The 24,427-nt window shown below is 46.8% G+C and overlaps 1 protein-coding gene across 1 annotated transcript in view; it reads right to left on the bottom strand.

Moving 5' to 3' along the window:
* Nucleotides 1–24,427, bottom strand: part of ANKLE2 (ankyrin repeat and LEM domain containing 2) — a 496,889-nt gene that overhangs the window by 290,699 nt on the left and 181,763 nt on the right. The window contains exon 7 of the mRNA XM_069620011.1: nt 20,657–20,723. Coding sequence (XP_069476112.1) covers nt 20,657–20,723 — 67 coding nt within the window. The remainder of the gene's footprint in view (nt 1–20,656; nt 20,724–24,427) is intronic.

Raw genomic sequence — 24,427 nt, 5'->3', positions numbered from 1 at the left:
GGCGTTGTTGAGAAGATGAACTGCATGTTAAAAGGAAGATTGTCTAAATTGTGTTTTTCGTTAAAGAAAAACTGGATCTACTGCCTACCCCTTGCACTGTTTGAGCTGAGGAATCAGCCGAGCAAGGATCATCATCTGTCCCCGCACGAAATTGTGACGGGAAGACGGATGCACACAGCACATTCCCCACTGCGCCAACACTCAGATGCACACAGAAGCGCCACAATATTAGGAGATGAATTCACAGATTACCTGAAGAAGCTAACTAGGGCAGCGCGTGCAATTTCAAGGCAGCTCTCACTACCATTTACAAGGGAAGAAGGGGACACAACAGTGTCCTTTGTGGAACCGGACCCACAAGTACAATTAATGCCAGGAGATTTCATTTATGTCCGGAGCTTTGTGCGCCAGTGGAATGCCCCAAGGTTCCATGGCCCATACGAGATTTTCTGTACACCCACAGCTGTGAAGGGACTGAGGTACTGGATACACTTGACAGATGTGCGAAAGGCATATAATAGTGTGCGGGAAGAAAAGGATGAGGAGGCACAGACAACAGCAAACAAAAATGATGGAAATGATGAGTAAAAAGGAACAAATGAATGGGGGAGTGTAACTGGTAAATTAAGATGTTAACGAAACAATTGTATTACAGGATATTGATCGAGATAATTGAGAAAAATTAATGGAAAAAATAAATGTTTAATTAAAAATAAAATGGTGTAAGATATATGTATTCTCTTTTTCCCTTCTCTGTGCACCCCTAACCCCCCCCCCCCCCCCAACAATCTCCCCTTCTATGACTTCCTGGTACACACAGTACCAACAGAAATATTTACATGCACATACTTAATGCACTTTTATATTTAAAACAGGAACTACCATGGCAACAAACGGGCAGCCTGCAACTAATAGATTGATTAAATGTAGAGATGCTTTAGCTGAAAGGTGTAGATATTCGTATGAGTGTGGATTGTCTGTATGCATTACATTATTTTTTACAGTACTGTTTGGCTTGGCCACCAATTGGTTTATAGCGCTCATCTCTATCGAGATGAACGAGGGGGGAGGGAATAACGGGAATAATGTAACAAATCAAACTACAACTGCGGATACTAAAGAAGGTGATTTTTTTGGTGTGGGACGGATCTAAACTTGTATGGGGATACAACACTAAACCGCCCAATGCAGCTACCTCGCCACATGAGACTGCAGGATAAAATGGAGGATAGCACAACTTCCCCGCCAAATGTCTCTGATTACAATGCCCACAGTTTAAACGAATGCAACCCTTCTGTTATATCATGGCTGTACAACACCCCCACCACCGTGCCCACACATGTAACCACCCCCACAACAGAAGACACACTACCTGATAGAATAAAGAAAGAATGAGGCGATGGCAGTGAAATACGCAGCATTATATGATGAAGGGGAAAAGGGGGGGTGGAGGGAAGAAAGGGGGGTCTAGACAGCTCCTCGCCCGTGAAGCAGGGAGATATCTTATAAATAAAAGGAGGAAAAGGGAGGTGGGAAGTAGAAAATACGAGTATTACGGGTTGGGATTGGACAAAATGGAAGACCCACGACACCCCCACCAGACAAATATGGTATGCAGACATGAGTGCAACTGCAAAACAAACAAAAATGAGAGTTGCTATGTCTGCTCCCTTATTCCCCATGCTTCAGGTACACCCAAGTATTGCTACCAAAAGAACTGCCTATTGTGGATGCCCAATGTCTCCTTCATCTCACGTTGTGCAGAATTAAGAACACCTTCCAGGCACACGAGGTAACTTTTAAAATGCTGCAGAATGAGAAGACCTGTTACCCGAAAGCGGAAGGAGTGATATGTTTGGAAGAACCATTTTTTATAATAAAAAGGACATTATTTTCAGAAAATAAGTGGAAAGATGAAGAAATAATGTGCAAAGCTGAGGGGTTGCGAGGTGTGACACCAAAAAAACTGCAGTGGATAGACAAAACATGTACACCAGTATGGAAGGAGCACATCTCAAAATTGACCTGGGTGACTGCCATTGAAAAGCCCTTCAAACTACAGAAAGAAATAAACTATGAAGTGTGTTTCAAGGGAGACGGGAAAACTATCATGGGGGTAAATAAAAACTGCTACAAGACCCTCACAATCCCGGATATGAGAAAAGGGACAGCGGCACTCATGGACACTTACTGGGTATGTGGCAGCCAGGCCTACCTGCACCTCCCACAATCATGGAGCGGCATCTGCTCACTGGCCACACTACATTCTGCACTAATGGTGATACCAGAGAGCCACATTGGTGGGAGCAAGAAAATGCGGGAGACTCCTCGGGAGAATGATGCCCAACCAACTGCAGAGTCACAACTATTGTCTTCCGGCAATAAGGGGGAGATGCTGTCTCGGAACAGACGCTCGTTGAACTACATATCAAAAGCATCCTCAGAACTACTGGCACAGATCCCAGACAGATATTGATTTTTCAGCTCTGCAGAGACTTTCTTCGCCTCACTGATCCCCAGCATCCAGGCACGGGCAAATGCGAAATGGCTCCAAATCACATGCTGGGAGCTGATCCAGTTGGCAAATGACACTGAAGAAGGGTTTAATGTAATAAAAGTGGAGCTGAGAGCACTGCGGCTAATGACCATGCAGAATAGGTATATCTTAGACCTATTAACAGCGATGGACGGAGGTGTTTGCCGAAAAATTGGAAGTGCCTGCTGCACTTTCGTACCTTCTGAAGATGCAGATAATGGTACCTTATCCCACGTGATCGAAGCAGTACATAACCTAGGAGAGAGGATGAAAACGGAAGGTGGGGCCGAAGCAAGCACATGGTTCGACAACCTCATCTCATGGGTCCCCGTCATGGTTGGGAATGACTGTCAAATTGCTGATGCCCGCGGTGGTGTTCTTCCTTTTTATTTTTTGTATGTGCCAGGTGGGTCTTCGATGTTGTGCAAACGCAGTACCAAATGGTGCGATGATGGTGACAATGGGCAACACTCGCGGTGCAATACAAAATGTGCAGGAGGTGGAGGTGCAAACAGGAGAAGAAAACGCACCAAAATTCCAGATGGTGCCCATATACCACAGTGGGGATGTAGTAGACAGGCTATGGCACACCACAATTAAAGAGCCCCATGAACTTGAGTGGTATAAGGAGGTGTGGGTGGATTTGGAAGGGAACGGGGATTGTATATATATATATGACCTGCACACCAGACGAGTATGCTAGAAGGGGGGAAAGCCTGCGAGGGGTATGTAGGGCATGGATGCCCATAAAAGGCACCCAGCGTGGGACGAGGCAGTAGCTGACGAAAAGGAACGCCAGAGGTTGAGGCAGTTACAGTATTCGTTACTTAAGTAACAAAAGGGGGGCAATGTATGGGAGGCTAGGTCCAAGAGACCGCCCTCCCCTGCAGCCCCCCCCCTTGTGGAGTCTCTGGCTCGTCAGGGGCCCCCTGCCACCAGGGCCCAGGTGGCGGGTGGACCACTGGCTGACACATTGACCAAACGTGCTGTATTAATGTAGGCCCTGGAAACCATTTTTGTACACCAGAACGACATGAGCCCTTCTGCGCTGCAGCACGGCCCCCACCTTTAGAGAGTCCTCGCTTGTCCCTGTGGCCTTAGCTCCCTGGCAGATCCGCTGAGAGCCCGTTCCCACGAACAGACGGACATGAGCTAGTGCTAGAAGTGCTAGAAGCAAACGCTAACATTCACCTTCCGCAGTGTATCACTGTTCACAGTATGACCCGGCCAGCAGGGCCGGGGTGGAAAAGAACTGCAAAATGGTCCCCCGACAAAAGTAGAGACCCTAAATACCAATATGCAAACTGCCTGTGATAAAACCCTTTTCTCCACGACCTTTTGAAAAAATAAGTAAACTCCATGAATATGGCAGAATGTGTGTTCATGTGGCATCCTGGTTGAAGTACCCATATCCCCTTAGCTATGCACAAATAGTAGAAGTGTCCCGGGTTTTATGTTATGTTTCTCCAAGAAGACTGTACTCCAAGGCCCTATGCCATAACTGAACTAATGCTGCTAGAGCGCAACGGAAATCAAGTGCAACTGCATTGGGAGCTCATGTAAATTGTGTAAGAAAGCGCATAGAATGTATTCGGATGTTCAAGCTCACCATGTGTCAATGCCATCAGTCTTATTGGCCAGTTGTTCCTGCACGCTCCACCAACCTTAATACTACCTCGCTTATTGTGTATGCATAGAGTGTAACAAAATGTCGTGGTTGTTAAATACTTAACATATAGTTATCAATAGCAAAACTGGTATAGGTAGCGCATATGAAATGGCCATGTAGAGGTACTAACAATGTAGGAATGTAAGCTTTTAAAAAAACTCAGAGTATTGTACATTATATGAATGTGTATGCCGTTTTATATAATCTGCAACACACGAGGAGAATACCATTGTGGGCATATCCAAGGCCATTTCCCCTCCCTCCCCATTGAAGCCTGCCAGACGAGAGGCCCGGGCTGCTCCGCCTCACCTCCCCCAATTCGGCTGGAGCCGCTTCAAGCATTCACGTTCCCCCGCAGCTCACATGGCCACGGCCAGCCACCTGAATTATTTACAACCCAGCAGTAAACACAGGCCAGAGGTGCCCTGTCTTAGGCTCCACGACCCACCAGCTCACCCCAGGTTAATGGCCCCTGTAAAATTAGGACACCCAATATTATAGCAACACTGTAGTAACCCATTCATACCGACTTCTAATGAGACATGAAAACTTGGACAGCTCACCCCTTGCCCTGAGACCCAACCTCGTGACCTATGATACCCGGCCAACAGGATGGTTGTAACCATGTATTGATGTATCACCAAAGGACCCCACTCTAGGTGCATTCCTCCTGTGTTGCATTAACCTGTAGAATAACCTATTGTAGGATTTACAGGGAAAGATAATATTGTAGTATTGAATGAATGGGGTGTGCGTGGCCCTTAGGGAAGAAAGCCAAGGAAGACGTTCATCAATGACACTGGCCACACCTGGCACCGCAGCACCGCTCGGATGAGCCCAGCTGACCTGCCCGGCCCACGTTGGCACCCAGTGATGTCCACCAACCACAGCTGCACCTATAGTTAGTCGCCACCACCCAATCCCCACGAACATGTGCCCCCTATAGTGTGTAGGCTCTTATGACGCGTTTTGTAAATATATACGCCTGTCTTTGCTAGTGTCAGACAGAGCGCTCTCAGAGTTTGCAGAGTCCTTTGCATGCCCTATTTTGACATAAACTCCCATTAAGCTCACCTGCACTTTGTCTTGGCTTTATTCCCATCTTGGGAGAGTCCATTACTGCCTCTCTTTGTGGGGAGGGTCGTGCTATCTGGGGACGCTCGCCTTCATTTACCTTGTTTGCTGGGACCATTTCTTTGGCGTTTTTCTCCAGCAGAGGCTTTACTTCGAGTAGTACGAGGTTTTCTTCTGGTGTCATTTTTCTGTGTTTTGGCGGATGGTTGAGTAGTTTCTGCAGAAATCCTATGCAGTACCCTGCTGCCACAGTAGACAACATCCACTTGTCCGAAGTGATCCCCTCATGTGTGGGTGAATTAAGAATTGCAACCTCCTCGGGTAGCATGGAAGACTACCTGAAGCGTGGCGTCATTGTTTGGAGGAAGCAGGGCCTCTAATGGTGGAGGCCATATCTCTACTCCTGTATCCTCTTTGAAAACTGCCAGATGACAGTCCCTGTCAGTTACCGCACAATGGTGACTGGCTTCCCTGAGTATAGTTTGAGGAGCATTATGGACCCTGTCCACGAAAAGATCTTCTGGTATTAAACGATCTTTGGACAATAGGTTTATTGGACAGTTGTCCCAATGATTTTACAGCGTCATTCTTCTTTGGCACTTTGGAAAAGCAGCTGAGGATGCATTGAAAACAGAGCGTTAGATTCGAGGGGCATGTTAACAAGTGTGGCCTGTGTCTCCAGCTTGAAGCCTGACTGCCTTAACAAGGCCTGACGCTTGATTGAGGTGCACTCAACTATGTGGCCTGCATTGTCTGCAGCGTCCAAGTTATTTTTTAGAATGTAATTAGCAATTGGTCTTTTGTAATGGTTTTTTAAGTTGCTCAGGGACGGCTTTACTCTGTTGTAACGAGTCCCACACATGGCAACCACAGCTATCCAGAAGAGTGGTATTATTGCGGATTCTGGTTTGATAAGCAGCTGAAAATGCCACTTTCCTGCCAAACGTGTACATATTTTTACTTTCCTTGTCAGGCGCCGCCTCAGCGGAAACTAGGGGTGTGGCTGCTGTTAGCGAGAACTCAAAATGTGCCAATTCCCTTCTACCTTAGAGAGAGACCCCCAGCTCGTTTTGATGGACTTTCATCTCTCGTCATTTTAATGTGATTTATTGTGGTTTTCTTTTGACTTTGGCGTCTGACAAACTCCATAGGCATCATCTTTACATTGTATCACACAGCACCTTCAGTGCAGTGGCACAGGGAAGTCTTACGTTTCCCAAAGGTTTAAATAGCTTCTCGTGGATAAACTACTGTTTCCAAGAGCAGTGAAGTGAAATTGCCTTTACTTACAAATGTAACTTTCTAGACACAACACCCACTATGTTACCTTATGTTGCTGATGGGGTTACTTAGTATCGCCTTTGTCTACTTTCTCATGTAACATTTTTATGTTACCCTTTCTACAAATGATGGTTGGTGGCAGCGGTTTACTTTTTACTACCATTTGTGTTTTTACTGCGGGCTGTTTTCGCAGCTGCAGTAAGGCACCCAGAGGTGCCTTTTTTGTCAAAAATGGCCCGATCATTTTTCACCAGTTCTTATCAGAAAGGTCCTTTTTGAGATACTCTGCGCGCCAAACCAGGTTTGGTCCCTTTGTTTTGTCTTTGGCAGAATTCACAAGTGAAGCCCACCTCTGGCTCCAGGATGTCTGGCAGGGGCAGGAAGTGAGGGAGGTGCCCGTAACTCTTTGTGCTTAATCCCCTTGGTTAATGTTAGGCAAGGTTTGTATGTAAGGTGTAAGCAAAACCAACCTTTGGTACCACAGTTTTGGCAGCGTTGCTCAGCAGCCAGGCTTATCTCAAGAGGGGAATGCGAGCTGTAATGATGTTACACAGGGGTCTTCAATCACAAGTATTCAAATAGACTCTTCTACTCCAGGTTTCTTGGTAAAAACGCGTACTATTTATTTCCGGTAGCTGTAGGCAAGCACACAAACTGGTGTCCCTCTCCCTGGTTATTCGGTTTCCTGCAGCACTCTCCGGGAAAATACAACCAGCTCTGAGAATGGTATTCCGATGCCTTACGGGTCGAGTTGATTGGTCCCACCAACTCAAAGGGAGAAGTCATCCTTGAAGGGCTTCTCTGTCGAGCTGAACTTGGCAATTCACACCGGTCCAGGAGGTGCCATCCGATTCCAGCTCAACTTCGGCTCTTTCGTTCGTGGTCGACTGCTTTCCAAGCCAAGAGACTCACCTTTTCTCCAGTTTCCTCCCATTCATTCCAGCCTAGCTGCCACTCACCCAGCAGGGTGGCTGTATCTATTGGATAGTCAGCCAGCCAATCCCACTAGAGTGCATTTGGGTCTCCTAGGAGACTAAGCACGGAGTTAAGGGCCCCACCCTCAGTTCCTGCCCACCCCAGACACTCAGGCACCAGGGCTGGTCTTCAGTCCAAAAGCCCGCCAAAGGCGTAGGAACAAAGGGATCAAACCTGGTTTGGCACACAAAGAAACTCTAGGACGTTTCCAAAAAGAAAAATGGTGAAAAAAGACGACTGGGACCTGTTTTAACAAAGGGGGCTCAGGCGCCATCTTGAAAAACATGGCTCCCGTGATTTAACGCTATTGGTGTTTGCGGTCGGGAAAAATCATGGTATTTCGTTCTTAAACCACTGCCACCAGCCATTTCAAGAGGAAAGGCTAGCATTTGACTACTACATGAGTTTCTAGACCTAGAGGATACTAGGTAATCCCTTCAGCACTCTATTGTAAGATGTGTGCTGGGTCTAGGAATTAGAAAAAAACGAGTAAAGTCAATTTCACTTTACTTTCTCTGGGAAACAGTATTTAGACCTTGGGACAGCCTAAAAGGCTTCCCGTGTGTCACTGCACTGGGGGTGCTGTGTGACATGAAAAGATGCCGCCTATGGAGTTGTCTAAAACTTCAAAGAACACAAGAGAAAAACATTCAAAAAACATGAGTGGGTGGGGTGGGGGGGGATCTCACTGTGTCCAGGTTAAAAAAAAAAATCAAGTCCTCAAAATCCAGCAAAGTTGCTAGGGGGGCGGGGGGGCCTCTAAGGTGAAGGGAATTAGCACATTTATGAGAATTCTTCCTAGCAGTTACAGGAATGCACCGAAACGTGGCCAGCTGGCTGTCCAGCAAGGACAGCCACCCTGCTATGTGATAGACAGCTAGGCTGGAATGAATGGGAGAAACCTGCATAAAAGGCAATGCTTTTTGGCTTGGAAGGCAGAGTCGACCACTGGACGAAAGAATCAGGAAGACGCCTGCTGCAACTCCTGGACCGTTCGTTTGCCTGGTGAAGACCTGCTACAGTGCTGAATCTCCAAATTCGCCTCGACTAGAGAATCCCTGCAAGGACGACCTCTCACTTTGAGTTGGTCGGACCAATGAACTCCAAAGTAAGCCCGTCTGGACATCCTCTCGGAGCTGGCTGTACTTCCACTGCACTTCTGCTGGAACCGAAATGCCAGGGAGAGGAACACCTGATTGTGTGCGTTGCTTTTAAGTCAGACCCGAGCGCCAGGAAGATCCTTCCAGACTTCCCAGAAGCCGGACTGACAAAGCCTGAGCCACCTCAACAGAGTGCTGGACCCCATATCTGAAGTGGTATCCGAGAACGGTGTTGTTGCTATTTGCTGTCAGACGCGAGGAGCTGAAACACTGAAGAACCACTGCATCGAAGTTTGAGCACTGTTGCCGCTGACCGTCCCATTGCAGACCAGGAGTCCCCAGACATCCTCCCTCTGGTCCCTACAACTGAGGCTCAAGAACAGGATCTGCAGAGCTGTACAGGAACAGAAGCCAGCTGGAACCATTTCTTCTAACCAGAGGTATTGTAAAGTCTAAGAGAACTTACCTCTTGTTGTGTAGCCTTACTTGCTCTCTGTCTTGGTTACCTTGCTGAGTTGCTAAAGCTTTGCCCCTCAAGCCTCCCAGCTTGTGGCCCATCAAGTGTTCCATTTTCTACAAACATTTCTTAAAACATTGTGCATGACTTTTTACCTACCTTAAAAAGAAGATCTTCAGCTCCCCTTGACATTGTGCAATTAACATCGTCTGTCCTGGCTCCCCGAGAGACTCCCCTTTACCTCCGACTTTGTGCTTTGGTCTTGCCAACAGGAAAGGGTTAATTTACTCTGCATTGGAATGTTTTTAAAAGTACTTGTTTGTGAATTATTTATTAACCATTGTTTTATTCCCCTCTACCTTTTAAACCTAAATCAGTATTACTCTAAATGTACCAGTGATAATCAATGACCACAGTATTTACGTCACCCGAGTGTAAGAAGTGTGTGTACCATCCCCAATGGATATCATCTGATTCAGAGAAACTAAGTGTATTTTAATTGTTACATATATTGCTCCCTTCTGAAGGAGGCTTATACAACTGACTGAAATACAAGTTTTATCAAGAAACCTTGAGTGTAAGTCTATATTTGAATAATTGCTACTGTGAAACTCGGACACAACATTACTACTCAAATTGACCCCTCTTGAGATAAGCCTGGCTGCTCAGCCACACTACCAACCTGTGTAGTTCAGACTTGTACCAAAGGTTGGGTCCCTATTGGCAGGGGATCAGGGTTAATGTAGTGCACCCACAGGTTACTGCATACAATCTTACCCACCAGCTGGCCTTTTCCTGGTGGTGGTGACAAGGGAGTCTGTTTTAGATGAGCTGATATACAGTAGTCAGTTGGTGCTTGCCTGAACACCTTTTCAATGCGGGGGTTGACCGTCAGGTTTGTCGTTGGTAGAGGGCTGAATGCACCTCTGTACCAACTGAAGGATAAGAATGAATTGTGTTGCAGACTTTATGTACTCCAAAATGTCATCCACAAAGTCCTTGTCTTGTTGGACCTCTTGAGTCTCAAGTTTGAAGTGTTGGGTGGTCTTAAGGAGCAGCTTGTTGTACTGGACCAGATTATTTATGGGGGAGTCAGCCACCATTTGGCTGGCTGGTCCTGATTATCTGGGAACTGAATGACAGATACTGGGGTTGTCACTGTTGTAGTATTGGTCCTGTTCTTGACTATACTCACTGCCCTGGGATCCTGCATCCTGAGAATCTGAATTGTCTACATTATATCCTGTGAGGGATCTTGAAAGTGTGAGATGGCAGAAGTTTGGATGAAGTTCTGGGTTGGGAAGACTCTAACCATGGCACCTTAGGTGGTTCACCCCTAGACACCATTTTGCCCTGTGCAGAATCCCTGTGGGCTTGCAAACCTCTGGGTGTCTGTCCATGAAATCTATAAAACAAGTCCTCCTCATCACCCTGTCAAAGCTTTTAGGGGTCCATTCGGTGGACCTGGGGAAGACAGGAGAGGCAGAATATAATGAAGAGGGTCTGCTTTTTGTTACTTAGAGCCCATGAAAGAGCGTCCTCCAATGGAGTGCAGCCATCATGTTGTGAAGGAGGGGAGCTAGTGAATCCATCAAAATCTTTGAGGTTTGACGTCTTGGATTTTAAAAACGTTACATAACATGTTTTTTTAAATCAACTCTTGCACTTTCGACATGTAAGAAGAGGGCAAAGGTTTTGGTTTGAATGTGTGCACTTCAGCACGTGAAATGGTGGTCTCTTTGGGCGCAGCATCTGAAACGGGCCTACTCTGCGCTTGTTTCGGAGTTCTGTCATGTGGCGATCGTGATGGCCCAGAGGACAGATTATTTTGAAATGGACCGACACTGCATGGCCATGAACGCTCAAGGTGGTCGGCCTTCTGACAGGGGGGTATGGCTTTAGTGCTTCGTGGTGTGTGTGCGCTTCTGCCGCCAACAGGACAACTGGCCTGCTTAATGGAGTTGGGGCCTCGCACATAGGGGTTCTTGCGAACCCTGATCGCCTTAAACATCAAAGAACGTTCACGCTGCCATCGATGGATTCACCCGCAACGTCTACAAAGGCCTAACTGAATGAGTAAAAGCTTACCCATAGGGTTCATCCATCTTGAATAACTAGGTTGTACCATTTAGTTTTGCTTCCCCTGATCTGCTTCAGTGAATTAGAAAAACAGTCTTGGAGTTAATACTAGGTTTTGAGTTGCTTGTAGCCCCTCTGAAAAGCACATAGGTCCTTACTTACCTTGAACTGCTGATTGCCTTTCTTAAAAGTCTGCTAGCACTTACTTACCCTAGAATTGTATACTACACTTCTGAAAAATCTCATTGGTGAATCAGTATATTCCTGTAATATAAATAGTGTAATATGTTTATCTGCCAACAGGTTCTACTGCCCTGCAATAGCTTTTGCTCTTCTGAAACCAACATTGGCTTATGCATTCCTTGAATTGCTTTAGTGCACTTCTAAAATAGTTTCACTAGGTTCTTACTTGTCCAGGAGTAGCTTAAATCCCCTGTAGTATGGAGTTACTTTACCAACTTCTGAACTGCTTTTTTGATAGTAATATTGGTGGTGTAACGGTATCCATTCATAATGGAAGTTACAAATGCCACTGTGACAGTGGTCCAGACATCAATATCTGTTTCTAAACCATCAGTCAGCCCCACACCTCTAGTACACCAGAAGGGATCTGAACAGATTGGAAACAAGTAAATTATAAACCTTGTCCAATTTTGGTAACGTGGCTGGAACGGCAAGCTTATCTCCGCAGGGTCGTGGATCGTTGATTAGTTGCAACACAGCGAAATACAATTATTACCCAAGATAAAAAAGGGACTGTCCAGTCAAGGTTGTATACAAATATTCAACGGACACTTGTAGCACACTTCAAAATACAAGCCACCCTGTAAAGGAATGCAGAGGACAGACCGTTTCAAGAAGGAAAAGGGATGCACTGTTGATACGGACAGGAGGGTAGTTGGTAAATTAATCACAATAGTTCAAGGATACTTGGTTGCAACACAAAGGGAGCAATGGGTCGTAGAATGTCACTAGGGGCCTTTGTAGAAGTTCTTTGTGCTCGACAGGGTAGAGTCGGTTTCAGGGCGCTTTGCAGCTCATGCAACATAGTTCAAGACGGGAGACAGCTGCGGGTATCAGACGGCAGGCAGTTTGGCGAGCGAGGCTGGACGGATGGCTGTAAACTGGCCTACACAGTGGCTCAGGAATCGGTGTCTCAGTGCTGGTTGGCAGGTCTGAAACACTGGTGGATGAGTTTCGGCCGACGTTAGCAACTGCAGCGTGATAACAGTCAGCAGTGCAGTCGGTTGCAGCTAAAGGGACTCTACTGGCTCGAAAATGTCCTTTAAGGCCGACGCTGGTGTGGAGGAGAATTTTCATTTCTGTGCTAATTCCCTTCAACCTTAGAACCCCCGCAGCTCTTTTGCTGGACTGGGGCTTGTGATTTTTTTCCTCCCGAGTGGGACCTTTTTCTCACTCATTTATTTTTCCCCGACTGGGATTGTGTTTTAATGTTTTATAGAGTCTGACAAACTCCAAAGGCATCTGCTTTTTGTATAGCGACACAAATCACCCTAGGTGCAGTGCCACTGAAAAGTCCTTTGTACTTTTCTGAATGTTTAAATACATTTTCTTGGGTGAACTACCATTCCCAAGAATATTAAGACGATCCCCCGTCTTACTTTTATCTTTGTGGGACCATCACACGGCATCCTATGTGGGGTACTGGGTGGTTACTTAGTAATTCCTATCCCATTTCTCAAGTAAAAAATGTTGTTACACTAACTTACTTTAAATGGCTGGTGGCAGTGGTTTAATTTTACTACCAGTGTGCATTTTTACCACAGGCTGAACCCTCAGCTGCAGTAAAGCAGCCATGGGTGTCCATTTTCTCAAAGTGGCCCCGGTCTTTTTTCCCCATTTTCTGTTGGTTTCTTCTGGGATTTGTTAGGTGAAACTGGTTTGAACCCTTTGTGTGTTTTGCCTTTGATGGGCTTCACCCCTGAAGCCCGCCCAGGCTCCAGTGTGTCTGGAAAGACAGGAAGTGAGGGAGGGTCCTTCCCTGTCCTTTGCCTCTAGGTCTGCCTTAGTGAAACCAGTCCGGATTGGACGGCTGGCTGTCGTGAAAGGACAGCCACCCTGCTGTGCAATTGCCAGCATAGACTGTGAATGAATGGGAAATTGCATACAAAGCAAGGTTTTTAGGCCTGGAGGCAGAGTCGACCACTGGAGAGGAACATACGAAATGAAGGCGTGACGAGATCCCAGCAGTACCCTCCGGAACCGCTAAGTGCCCAGTGAAGCACTGCAGCTGTGCAGAGCCTCTTTTCATATTGAGTGGGAGGACCAGTACGGGACGACTTCTCCCTTTGGACTGGTGGGACCAACTAGCCTCAAGACAAGCTTCTGTTTGGCACAACCCCAGACTTGCTGTGCCTCACCAGAGCTGCAGAAGCCCCATGCCAGGCATCTGGCGACCATTGACGAGTGCATCGTCTTGCGAAGTACGAATCTGGTCAATTCTTTGTGGGCATCCCGAGGACCCTACAGGGAGAGGGAGCAAACTTCCTCCAACCAGAGATATTCGTTCTTCATGGACGCCGAGGGAAAGTCGCCAAAACATTGAGGTGCTGCTGAAACAAGGGAAATCCGTAGCTGAGGAGTGCCTCTCCAGAGTACTGCTGCAGGAGCCCGCCAGACGTCCTTTCTTTCGTCACCACAAACAAGGTCCAGAAAAAAGGGTCTTCCAAGCTGTAGCAAGGAGGAACCCAGCCGGAACATTTTCTTCGAATCACAGGTACTGTGGGGTTTGGGGTGTTCACTCTTTAGTCATAAATTGTGTGTCCTATCTTGCAAAGTGCTTTTGTTCCCCTTTAGAGTTGACTTTACCTAAGAAGAAGTGCATCAGAGCTAAGGACGGTGGCTGTCCTGGCTCCCTAAAAGCACCCTTCTAAGCCTACTGGCTTTGGACGTACGTGTTCCCTTATAGGTTATATTTGTGGACACTTACTGCTGGGATAAAAGTTAATCTGTCTCCCTTTGGGAGATTATAAATGTTTTACACTCTGGAAAGTATGTTCAAAATCTGATTGCAACCGTTTCTTCCTTTACAACTCAAAAAATTGGAAAGTGAAACTAAGTGCAATGCTGACATTAACTGAAGTCACGTCCGTGTGCTGGAAAAATGTGTTTGCATAAAGTATTTACCAACATTCATTGTCCTTTACAAACTGAATCCAAACTTTGACTGTCACTAGTAGATAACATTTTAAAGTATGCTTATTTAAACCCTATGTATATTATAAATAAATATTTATTTATAACTTTTATGTATAAGTGTTACTTGGTTACTTGTACTTAATGATTTCAATTGTACAGCTCCACAACTCATTACCGCACTACAAACTTGTGTAGTTCAGGCCTATATTAAAAGGTGGATTACCTAATACTAACCAAATAAGTCTTGTGTAGTCCTCACCAGTTGGACTGCACCAATTCTTACTTAACAGTTGGTTGATGCTTGTCGATGCACTTCTCTTAGCTTCTTCACTGGGCTTGTGTCATCCTTGTGTCAGCAGGGGCCTCACTCTGGAACAGTCTCCCAGCCTCCATCCATCTTCAGCCTGATCTCCTTAAGTTCTGTAAACTCCTCATGACTCTCCTCTTCTCCTCCCTCCCAAACTCCCTCCCTCTACCCTACTAACATATCTCTCTTCTTTCTCCCTCTCCCTCCATTTCCACACAGCCTGCTGACTGGCCGCCTGGTGTACCTCAGTCTCACAGGTCCCTGGCATCCCCGCCAGTCCTCTCACACTTGCCCCCAGGCCCTGCACTCACCTCATCACCACTGCACTTAAGTCTCTAACTGGGTGCACTTGGACCCCTCCCCCAACCTTGTAACAGTCTGTGCACTTGTGTGATCCGATTGCACCTACCAGAAGATAGTCTGTTTCCCTTCAGTCTTCACTACTTATTTGCACTCGGAAAAATGCAGAACCGTCGTCAGACCTATTTGCTGTTGTCTCAACTGTTATTTGCATTATATGCACTTATTCTGCCTGTGCAGACTATTGTTTCAGAATTTCAAGGACTCTGAACGACATGTTTATCCCCCGCCACCCCCTCTTGTTCCCATCCTCCTTGAGTGCTTTGAAACACTTGTATAGGCGCTATACAAATAAACATCATCATACATTTAAGGTAGACAGGCTGTGAGAGAACGGATCTCAACGACCGGTGGGGGGTGTCTGTACTTCCGCTCCCTATATGGTGGAGGAGAGGCACAGGAGACCCCAGCCAAGATTCTCTATTCGGTAGCAATGGTCGAGCAATCAAGGCCTAGCTTCTCAGGAGGTGATGCAGGCTGGTTCTTAAGTACAGTGTATCCCCAAGCCCCCACAAAGGAATATCCACACTCTGTATTGTTTAGAACACAGTCTTTATATAATCAATAGTTAAGGTTATGTACATTCATCATGATAACTCACTTTGTACTCCGGCAAAATCTATAATGACAAATATTTACAATCCTAAAGTGGTACCACCCTAGATCTTATTGAAGTGCATGAACAATACTGTACAATGTCACACAGACCAGTAGAGTGAAACCAGCAATAGAGAGGAGAGAAAATAAGATGGTTCAGCAATAGGCAGAATACTGACCCCTACCACTTGGCACAGTTCTGTGTGGAGATCCCCCCCACCTGGGCAACCTGTAAGGAAAGATATAGCTCAAACCCAGTCCATATATTGCTCCGCAAGTCTTATTTTCCCCTATAATGCTTTTACCCCCCCAATGTACCTGGTGGAGTCGAGTTCCGCGAAAAGGCGTCGACAAGCGTCGAGGGACTCGCTGTTCGGCGACGGGGAATCGACGGCCCTTCTTGAATGCCTTCCCTTTCAAGCGGGAGGCACGGGGCGTCGAACGTCCGTCGACAAACGAGGTGGAACGATGTCGAAGAGGCGGCAGCTTCGTCCAAGCGGTGCTCGTCGGCGTCCTGCAAGGCGGAGGTGTGCGGGGCACCTCGATGACAATAGTTCTGGACCGCAAGGATTGCAGAGACGGGAGCCCAGCAAGGGCGTCGAGTCGTCCGAGTCTTTGAGGTCGTCGGGTGGCGGGAAACCCACCGGCAGGTTTCTCCTCGGCGCGTTGGTCGTCCTCTACTTTCTCCGGCAGGATAAGCGGTCGATGATGCGGTCGAGAGAGTCCTTCGATTGAATGTTCTTAGGCAATGGAGCGGACGGCTCCGATCGTCGGCGGCACGGCGTCAAGGGGTTCCCACGGCTGGGCAACACAACTTCGACGGGCCTCCAGCGGTTCCACAAACCTGCGAACCCTGGTCGACGGCAATGGACTTCGACGGCGTCGATGTCCGGGTGCTTCACTTCGATCTCCTCGGCGGTCCCGTCTCGGGTCGACAGCCTTTCGAGGATCTGTCTTCCAGGGCGCTTCGGCGAAGATGGAGCGGTGCTCGATGGTCCCTCGGAGCACGGGAAGAGGGCGCCTTACCAGGTCCTCTCTCGGGTCAGCCCTCGACGAATTCGACAGCCTTCGGATCGGTCAAAGCAAATGCCACAGCAAGTCTTCTTCTTCCAGCTGGACGTCGAGGATCAGCAGTTCCAGTTACTCTTGAGTGGAGACTCAGCTTCTGAACGCTTCTGAACTGAACACTTTTCCAGTGGTGAGAGGTCCCCAGATATACTATCCTCACTCTCATCCACGCTGCTGGCACACACTCAGCAGCCAATCATACTGCAGGGCATTCATGCAGTCAGTCAGCCAATCAGGCACACAGTGCATTCAGGCCACACTCCTCCCTTCCAGACACTCACAACAAGGAATGTGGATTGGGACAAGTACCCAGCCATTCAACACTACACACTGCATACAGGCCAGTTTCGGGCAGGGCTGTCTCAGTCTTTGTCTCACATGCCAGAAACCAGACAACCACAACAAGAAGTGTATATTGGTCACACACTCCATTCACCCAGGTCCCACCCACAGGAGGTACCCACAACATACAGACACTGGGAAGGCTCCAGCCAGTCTAGCTGGGCCTTCACCACAATACCATACATGGAACTTCCACCCAACAGCCAGTCAGGGGGAAGGGACAGAGTCAGGGCTTCCCAGGACTTTGGGAAAAACAAGACAACAGGCAATAGAAAGCAAGAGGCCACAGGGGCCATCTTGTTTTCTATCAGGAATCAACTGATCCCAATGGCAGGGCCTGGGTATCCCAAAATGGAGGACACCCAGAGCACCTGTCAAGTCCAGCATGGAGCTGCCACCAGCCCATACCCTGCTCTGTGGGCCACCCACAGGTGCCCAAAAACACACTAGGGGCACAGGGTTGTACCCCCTACCCATGGGTGCCATAAGGGTATCCCATGGGTCTGTTCACCAAACCAAAAGAGAGCTGCACTGCCAGGAGTCCCAAATGGACTCCTGGGCAGAAAACATGACAGAACACACGATAAAAACAGTAATAGGACAAGGATTCAGAGGCCCTGTCCCTCAGATGCATTTCCAGCATCACACAGGCCAAAGCTGAGGAGAGTGTTGCAGGCAACGGCCTTGTCCTTGGTTTGGTTCAGAGACTCTGGCACATCCCACCTAGGAAGCTTGCTTGCAGCGTCTAGCAGGGCACACAGTGTGCTGGATGGGTTCTGGAGCTGCTGGAGTGTTCTCTGAATTCAGCAACTCCCTCTGCTACCTGTGATATATGTTCAGGGGAGGCATCTTGCGTCCCTCTTTGAAAAACCTGGCCTTCCTTCACTGGCAGGAGCTGTAAGGTAGACTACCTTCAGCTAGTATTCAAATGAGTTCTTGTTACTCCTTGCGAAGTCTTCAGATCTACCCAAAACTGGGGCTCAGCCCTCAAAGCCAGTGGTTGGTGTAGGCCAAGCCTTCCATAATGAACCAATTCTGGGTCCCCACCAACAATCTCCTGTATGTATGAGTTCATAACCAGAGTTCTTTGCAACAGAAAAGGTAAAGGGGTGAAACCATGTAATACTAAGTCCCACTCATCTTCCTGTCTGTTGTGGATCAAATGATCTCTCCAATTAGGTATAGGACGTTTTTACCGACTATAAATGGTCGCAATGACAAAAAGTTCTAAAAATTCTACCACCAAAGGTTTGAGCACCAAAAGTTTGAAACTTTGGTGGTAGCATTGGAAAAAAATAAATAAATGGGGCTACGGGGGTGTCCCACTGCATCGCCCCGCTCACTATACTTTATTGTATAGCGAGCGGGGGACACGCCGCAGCAGCCTTCCGTTTAAAACATTTTATAAAAAAACCTGCGGCGCCAGTTCCCGATCACGGAAGTGAAAGGGAACTGGCCCTGCAGGAACCCAGCCTGAAGAGGAAGGTAAGTGGGGTTTGTTTATGTTGTGAGTGGGGGTGTGCTGAGGGTGTGTTGGGGGTGCTATGGGTGTATTGTGTGGGTGGGGGTGTGCTGAGGGTGTGTTGGGGGTGCTATGGGTGTATTGTGTGGGTGGGGGTGTGAGGTTGCATGTGTGGTCGCATGTGTGGTCGCATGAGAAAGGTGCAAACTTTTGGTCGTTCGCACCTTTCTCATGCGAACGTTCCAGCCGTGGCTAATTCAGCCACGGTCAGATCACTTAGAATCTCCAATTAAAGGAGCTCTATTCCTGATTATAGCAGCACGTATACCTTGAAGCTGCTGCGAAAACAAACTCGTCTCCATCAATCCACATACCTGTACCTTCTAAATGTGGTGCCTCTGCGGGGGTTGCCTACTGTAAACCAAGTCCCAGACATGACAGGTCAGTGCCTTCGATACTAAGAGGCTGAAGCCGACTTCAGGCCGACAGTGCATATCAAAGGTTGTTGGGTATTTCCTGTCTTGTTTAGCCTATGCAGCCAGGCCCCATGTGGGCCGGTTTGAAGTATACTCTATTAGTATGTTAATTATGTTAATTGCAGCCACCATCTGCAGTGCTTACACAAAAGGACAGGATGGATCCATAGAGTCTTTGATAGTTAATTAGGCTGGCCACGACAGGAGGAAGATTTTAGCCCTCCCTCCTTTCTGAGATGCATCGCATACTCCATCAGATCCCAACTAAATATGACGGGGAGGACTGCACCTATTGGCTGTGTCCACCCAGAGTACACAGGTCTATGTTTAAGTCATGTGGTAAGCATAGAAAAAAGTGTGGTTTAGCACCACACATTTTCCGGAGGTTCATCTACATTCATTCAATTTCTTTTTAAAATTTCAAAAAACCCAGGCGTGCACACACCCACCCTGCGGATGGTCTAATTCCTCACATACTTGCAATATTGTTGGTTTAATCAAGTGATTCTATAGCTGAATAACACTTATGACCAATAGGGTCTGCTGCCCTTGAATTATTTACGATATTCTAACTACTTTGGTTTTACTTCCCAAGAACAGCTTAATGCCATTCTGAATGGGTTGCATCAGGTTTGACTGCAATTTAACTGCCTATTGCTATTCTTAACAAGGTTAAACCTTGGTGTGTATACCATAAGTATTAAGTTTTTAATTGTGTTAATATGATAGGTGATAGTACTTCCCTTTCCCAAGGTTCATCTTATCCTGTATTTATAATAAATTATTTTTACAATACATAGTGTGTGTTTTTTTGGACCATATGTATGCTACATATTCTTTGTGCCAATCTAGAGGCCCCTCTCCCTCCTAAAATAAGCCTGGCTACTTTGTCAATGCTACCCACATTCTCAAGTGGTACAGCCTTCTAGCAAGAGTGGGGTTTTTGTACTGCCTCAAATATGTTTATGAAGTCTGGCTTTGGAGGAAAAAAAAAAAAGTCCTCACATAGGGTAAAGGAATGTGTGGAAAAAAGGTCCTCACTCCGGGAACAGACCAAAAATCCATAAGTCCAGCAGAAAGTGCTGGGGGGGACGTACATGTAGAAGGGGATTGTGCATACAATGAAATCTTCGGGAGGCTGCTGGAACCCCTTTTTAGGCTCTTCCTAATCCTCCTTACTGATTGGACTGTCCCATCTTGGTGCCGCTTCTGGATCATTTCTGTGCAGCCTACCTGTAAATTCCCACAGGACCAAGGTGGGAAGTTTTCATGGCCTGAATATGAGTGCTCTACCATTGCTACCCTATAGAATGTGTTTGGCCTCGTAGTTGGAAACCCGGCTTACCCTTATGGATTATCATTCCTCACAAGAGGGTCATGGAAAAATCTCCCAAAAATCTCCAACAGCAGACAGCCTTCTAAAATATTAAAGCCCCTTCAGCCAGCCAGTGAAGAATAGTAGGAGACCAGCAAGGTACCCAGCACAAGACTACAAAGCACCTTTGGGGCAACATTGCCTGGGAGACAGGTAAACTCATACAGCTGCATGGCCATGGAAAGGTCAGTGAAAAACAAGGAAATAAAACAGACCATAACTCACTAACAAGTTACCACTTTCATCTGAATATTATGTCAAGACTAACACAAAATTGGAGACCATGATCACTTGGTACAAAGTGAAACAACAAGTGTCAAAAACAGAGTCAACACCAACCTTGCAAGTACTCTCTAATTTGTTCTTTCAGGTCTCTGGACTTATCTTTGCTTCTTTCACAAATAACCTGTGGAGGGAAAGACATTGAAGTGAAAACAGAACACACACTTTCGTTAAATGCAAAGGATGAATTAAGTTTAGGAGCCTCAGTTAAATCCAAAATAACTCCAGTTTGGTCTGAACACAGTTTAGGAATTTCCAGATTCTCTATGGGGTGTTCAAGACTTCAAAAAGTACAAGACATGCTAACTAAACAAATTTGGTGCTTTTCTCGTAATTCTTAAATGGAATGGAAAGACGTTTGGAAACCTCAAGATGAAAACCTGCCCGAAGACTCACACCAACAGAAGCAGCGTCGTGTGCAGTAAAGTCTACAGCATCGCTCAGTATCTGTATTTCTGTCTCTATAGGGCAAACGCCACTTGGTTAGACAGAGTCATATTTGGCTCCTATACAACACTAAATGAATTGACCAAGTGCTACTCTAACACATAAGACAATAGGAAAATATGATAGCCACCATCATCTGCCCTTTATCCCAGATGGTGATCCATACTAGAAATCCGGGGGCAGGCATGGACTACTCTGGCTCCAAAGCTACAATATGGGCCACTCTTCCGACAATCAAAAGGAGGCAAGTACATCATAATGCATTTTTCTCCCAGTTTCTAATGCTACATTTATTTTCTTTCTGATCTTGCACCACCCACTTGCAACTTTGTGGGGGTTCAGAAACTTCAGCAGGCCCAGCCCACTACCACAGCTGCCAGGCTCGGTCTACCAACATGAACAAAACACATCTACATCTCTTTCTAGAGTTAGCAGCATCCCGTTTCTCACTACTCCAGTCCCTGCATGGGACTAGCGTTTACATGTTTGTTCTTCTCTAACTTTGTTCCCTATAGCCCTTAAAATCTCCTATTCAGTCAAAAGTCTAATGCTATATACCTCTGGTTGGAGCCTCACCCATTTTGGATTTCCTTTAATGGATTTCTAGAATCTGGCCTGGGGGACAGATTTTAGAAGGCCACCCTAGTTGTAATGAACAGGGGACTGAGAGGTTAGCCAAAGCAAGCATGAAGAGTGGTCAAGGGATAGTCTTAGGAGAAAGTGAGCGGGGTCTACAATGAGTCCACAGTGAAGCATACAAGAATTCTATTTAGAGAAGCAAGTAAACAAATACAGACTAGGAAAATTAAACAAGCAGGTGGTAACACAACACCAAACAAAGTCACCTTTTGGTGTGTAGGAATGCATATACAATAACAGATGACTAGAAAGAAGGTAGTAATGATGCAGTAGAATGAAACCACTTAAGAATACCACCCTAAGTTTTTAAGTCCAATCCCTTAGATGTTTGGGGCCTTGTGCCCAAAAGTCAATAAGCTTAAAGTCTTTGCGGGGTGAGGGAGGCGCTGGAGATAGGTTTTCCCACTGTTGAATCCAGTAAAAAAAGCCCAGGAGCTGCAGGTGAAAGGATTCTTCCGGTAGTTCCCAAGAGCAGAGTGCCACCCTTAGCTAAGAAGAATGGCAGCATGCACTGATGCAGAAGAACACCAGACGGGTAAAGGCAAATTCCAGCGACGGCTACTGCGCACGGGTAACAGCTGGCATCTTTCCAGTCGTGGTTGAAGACCTTCCAGAGCAGGATCCCTTGACGCCGAGAACTGAAACTTGGCAGTAAGGAGACTTGTGGCACGAGTTGGCAACCACCAAAGTTGTGGGCGAAAGCATAGAACAGCAACAGCAGCCCACTGGAGAGATGGTCATTCCACTGGGAGGCCCAGGGGCACTTCGAAAGGCGCAGGACAGCTGGATCCTCGAGAATGAGTCGAGACTGGTTGGTCCCACCAGTTCAAGGGTTGAAGCACCGCAGAGGGCCTTTGCCGATCAGGTAGTCCACCAGGGCTTTACTGGGCCAGAGGCAGGAAGGGATGTCAGGCCTCTTCGGGGGAGTCAACAGATCTTCAGTCGGCTGCTCTTCTACACAGCATACTTTGCTTCAACGCTGACCTGAAGAAATGGCTGCAGAGTCTTCATTTTGCTTTAAATCCTGGCTGGAAGCAAGTCCAAGGATACCAATGGTAAGCATCTGCAACATTCAAACAGCCAGCAGTGGTCCAATAAGGGACAACTGTGGGTTTCATGCCAAACACCCAGATTTTCTGGCACCACAGATGTGGAGTGGGACCAGACAGTCCCACCCATTTCCTGCGTCCACATACATCAACCCAGCAATAGCCTGCAAAAGCAGCAGCTTTCGTGGGCAAATGCACAACCATATAAGGGATTTCCTGACCCCACAAGGCAGGAAGTAGGCCAAACAATGTGGCCAAAGGACAAAAGAAAAATCTCGTTGCATGGCCATTTTAGGGCAATAGCCACGTTCAGTAGCCAGACATGCTACATGCGAATATGCATACTAAAAATAATGCAAACTTGGTAAAAATGTATCTACTGCCACAGCTTGTCTTTAGGCACATATAAAAGTAACCAGAACTGTCAAGTGTAAAAGCAGAGGATGATGCAAAAGTATTTGCACAGCACTGTAAGATGCCGTGTGCAGTTAAAGTGACCAAAAAGGTACAAAGACAAAAAGGGAGACAATTTCCCAGTACTGATAGTACTCGTCAGTTTGCCCATAACTTAATAAGCCACAGGCCAGGGAGGTCCTTGTAAAAGTGAGGCCAGGTTTAAAAACAAAAGCTAAAGGTTTGTGGGTCCATAGAATATGGAGGGGGAAGTGGACGAAAAGAGAAATCTTTCCTAACAATAGTTCACCTACTTAGTTGTCGTCCTCCTTGGGGAGACCTATTGGAAGGCCTCACTAGGGTCAGCACTGTGTGGTCTGTGACTGAGTTACTTTACGGAGGTCGTGAAATGAGGAAGCAACCCTGAGGGACAGGTGCGAGCACCTCCAGCACTTCGACCCATGGTGGATCCCCAAAGGCCTCTTGCCCCATTCCTGAACTCTCTGCCATTAACAAAGGATACTCCCACAGAGGACATGCAATTTGGTCCTCAAGTTCTGGAACAATCACTGATCTGGAACAATCACTGAAACCATGATCGCAGCTCACAACCTTTGAGGAAAATACAAATAAATAAGGACATGTTCACGGCACACAATGCTTAACCCGAACTGAAGGATACAGAAGCCACAGCTCTGCACAGGCAATTGGCTGCATCGAGCAAGGAGAAATGCTTAGAAGCCTTTAGAAACATGGTGGTTTGGGTATTTATGCACTCCGACGACCAAGCCTGTCACCTTTAATGAGAATGACAAGCCATCGGTTAAGCCAGATCCAAGAGCTACAATCACAAAGGCAGCAACTAGAACCCTTAGTGAAGTCAATGACCAACAGCGCAGAATATAAAAAGGGTCCAAAAGCCAGGGACACAGCAGTAGTGTGTAGTAGGATGGAGTGAGGAAGGCAGACCAGAGAATTGTGTGGAACAAGCAACAGGGGGACGCAACCATGAGGAAAGAAGTTAGGAGATGGAAGGCAAAGAGATGGGAATCATCAGAAGGAAGGTGAAACGCAGAAGCAAGGAAAGCAAGGTGTTAGAAAAGGCAAAAATCAAGAAAGTAGGGAGACCCTCTGGAAAGAGGCGAGGAGGCAGAGAAGTTACTGTCAGGAAGAGGACAAGAGATCCAAGAAATTCCAGCATTAGGTAGGAGAGAGGAGGGGTCAGGCAGGACCAGTGCGGCCAAAAATAAGGGATGGTCCTAGTCTCAGGAGTGAAGCAGTTGAGATAGCTTGTGACTGA

This window comes from Ambystoma mexicanum, chromosome 10, assembly GCF_040938575.1.
Source record: "Ambystoma mexicanum isolate Mex_15411 chromosome 10, UKY_AmexF1_1, whole genome shotgun sequence".
NCBI classification, from domain to species: domain Eukaryota; kingdom Metazoa; phylum Chordata; class Amphibia; order Caudata; family Ambystomatidae; genus Ambystoma; species Ambystoma mexicanum.
This window is presented reverse-complemented; position numbering and strand designations above follow the sequence as displayed.